At 43.7% G+C, this 2,537-nt stretch overlaps 1 protein-coding gene across 1 annotated transcript in view; it reads left to right on the top strand.

Moving 5' to 3' along the window:
- The window catches only part of LOC147467730 (uncharacterized), a 17,789-nt gene extending 15,746 nt beyond the window's left edge, over positions 1-2,043 (top strand). The window contains exons 8-9 of the mRNA XM_086531035.1: positions 144-232; positions 1,964-2,043. Of these exons, the coding sequence (XP_086387161.1) occupies positions 144-232; positions 1,964-2,043 (169 nt within the window). The remainder of the gene's footprint in view (positions 1-143; positions 233-1,963) is intronic.
- Positions 2,044-2,537: the final 494 nt, after the last annotated feature.

The following is a 2,537-nucleotide window of genomic DNA, read 5'->3' as shown; positions in this document are numbered from 1 at the left end:
TCTCTCTCTCTCTCTCTCTCTCTCTCTCTCTCTCTCTCTCTCTCTCTCTCTCTCTCTTTCTCTCCCTCTCCCTCTCCCTCTCTCTCTCTCTCTCTCTTTCTCTCTTTCTCTCTCTCTTCGTATTTCTTTGTTTCTTTGTTTGGTTCTCTTTCTCTCTCTCTCTCTCTCTCTCTCTCTCTCTCTCTCTCTCTCTCTCTCTCTCTCTCTCTCTCTCTCTCTCTCTCTCTCTCTCTCTCTCTCTCTCTCTCTCTCTCTCTCTCTCCCTCTCTCTCTCCCTCTCCCTCTCCCTCTCCCTCCCTCTCCCCCTCTCCCTCTCCCTCCCCCTCTCCCCCTCCCTCTCCCTCTCCCTCTCCCTCTCCCTCTCCCTCTCCCTCTCTCTCTCCCTCTCCCTCTCCCTCTCCCTCTCCCTCTCCCTCTCCCTCTCCCTCAAGTGGAGTCCTGCCAAAAACCTTCCTCATTCCCATTCTCTTTCCTCCCCCCTCCCCCTCCTTCCCCCTTCCCCTTTCCCCCTCTCCCCTCTCCCCTCTCCTAGGCACCCTACCCCTCACCAGCCCTCAGGTCCTGTAGCGTCTCCCTGGCACTGAAATAACTTGAGAACTTTACCTGGTGGACGACAATGGCACCTGACCAACCGTTTTCCTTCGTTCTGCCTTCCCTCCTCTCCTCCTCTCCTCCTTCCACTGTCCTAGCCTACACCCCCCCCCCACACCCCTCTTCCATCCTAGCTTACCCCCGCATCCTTTTTTCGTCCTAGTCTACCCCCCTCCCCTCCTTTTTCATCCTTTACCTCCCTCCTCCTCCATCCTATCTTCCTCCTTTTCATCCTATCTTCCCCTTCCCCCTTTTTCATCCTAACTTCCTATTCCCCCTTTTCATCCTACCTTCCCCCTCCTCCATCCTACCCCCCTTTCATCCTACACCCCCTCACTCCCTCCTCTCTTCTTCTCTCCCTCTCCACACTTCCATATTCACATTAACACTACAATAGGTAAATCATAACCATAATTTAAATCATATCGTTAATAGATAATGATAAATAGAAATAATTATAATAATGATAATGATGATGATAATTAGAAATAATCATAATAATGATAATGATAATTAGGAATAACTATAGGACGATAATAATGAAGGAATAATAACACAAATAATGATAATGAGAAAAAAAATATTTACGATTTTGTTTCTAATTTTCATCATAATGACAAGCTCTTCAATAAAGATCCTTAATTAAGACTGGCGTGAGTATTAACATAATGACCAACTGTCAGTCATAATACCAAAATCAGAAATTAATATCAAAATAGTGACCAGCTATTAATATAAATCCAATTATAGATTTGAATTACCATTAACATAATAAAAAAAACAACTTGTTAACAACAATCATAGATCATTATTATAAGTGTTGGCTATTTAGTATTAATCTGATCATAGAATTGATTTGATATTAAGATAATGACCGTCTGTTAAAAATAATTAAGTTATCATTAATATGGTGTCCAGCTTTTAGTGTTAATGACAAGATGGTATTAAGTTATCATTAAGATTCCTCTGTCTCAAATTTCGTGTTTATCATTAGTGAAGGATAATTACCAAGAAGTGATGAGGCTCCTGTTGTCTAATTATGCTAAATTTGGGGTGTTTTTGTTTGTTTTGTTTCTTTAGGATGATGGTCTGTGCCCTTCAATCATCTTCATCATCGTCGTCATCCTCATCATCATCTTTAATATCATCACCACAAAATCATCATCATCACTATCATCCCAGCATCATCATCATTAATACCATCACCATCATCATCATCACTACCACCACCACCATCATCATTATCATCATCACAAAATCATCATCAATAACACGAACATCATATACTTCTTTCCTATTGACTCGCACGCAAACAACACCACACTCCGCCCCATATTCAATACTATGCAACAACAAAAATATCCTCAACATTATGTACACACACACACACACACACACACACACACACACACACACACACACACACACACACACACACACAAAACAATCTAATCATATGTATATCGCCAACACTTTTTCAAATATTGTGCAAGCTACCAACACCATCTCCAACATTGTTCTAAACTTTCTGCAACTTTGTGTATACTACCAACACCATTTGCAACACCAGCACCATCTCCACCAACATCATCTCCACCATCATGTTTATCACCAGCATCACCTTCTCCACCACCATATTCTCCAACATCTTCTCCACCACCAACACCATCTACTCCTCCACCATCTTCTCCAACATCTTCACCACCACCTCCACCATCTTCTCCACCTCCACCACCAATCTCTCCAACATCCTGCTCACCACCAGCACCATCTCCACCACCTCCTCCACCATCTTCTCCACCACCAGCACCATCTCCACCACCTCCTCCACCATCTCCACCACCAGCACCATCTCCACCACCTCCTCCACCATCTCCACCACCAGCACCATCTCCACCATCATCATGTTCACCACCAGCACCTCCTCCTCACCATCTCCACCACCA

The sequence above is a fragment of the Penaeus japonicus genome, unplaced genomic scaffold, assembly GCF_977035675.1.
Source record: "Penaeus japonicus unplaced genomic scaffold, GWHDUDI00000001_assembly GWHDUDI00000034, whole genome shotgun sequence".
Taxonomy (NCBI): domain Eukaryota; kingdom Metazoa; phylum Arthropoda; class Malacostraca; order Decapoda; family Penaeidae; genus Penaeus; species Penaeus japonicus.
This window is presented reverse-complemented; position numbering and strand designations above follow the sequence as displayed.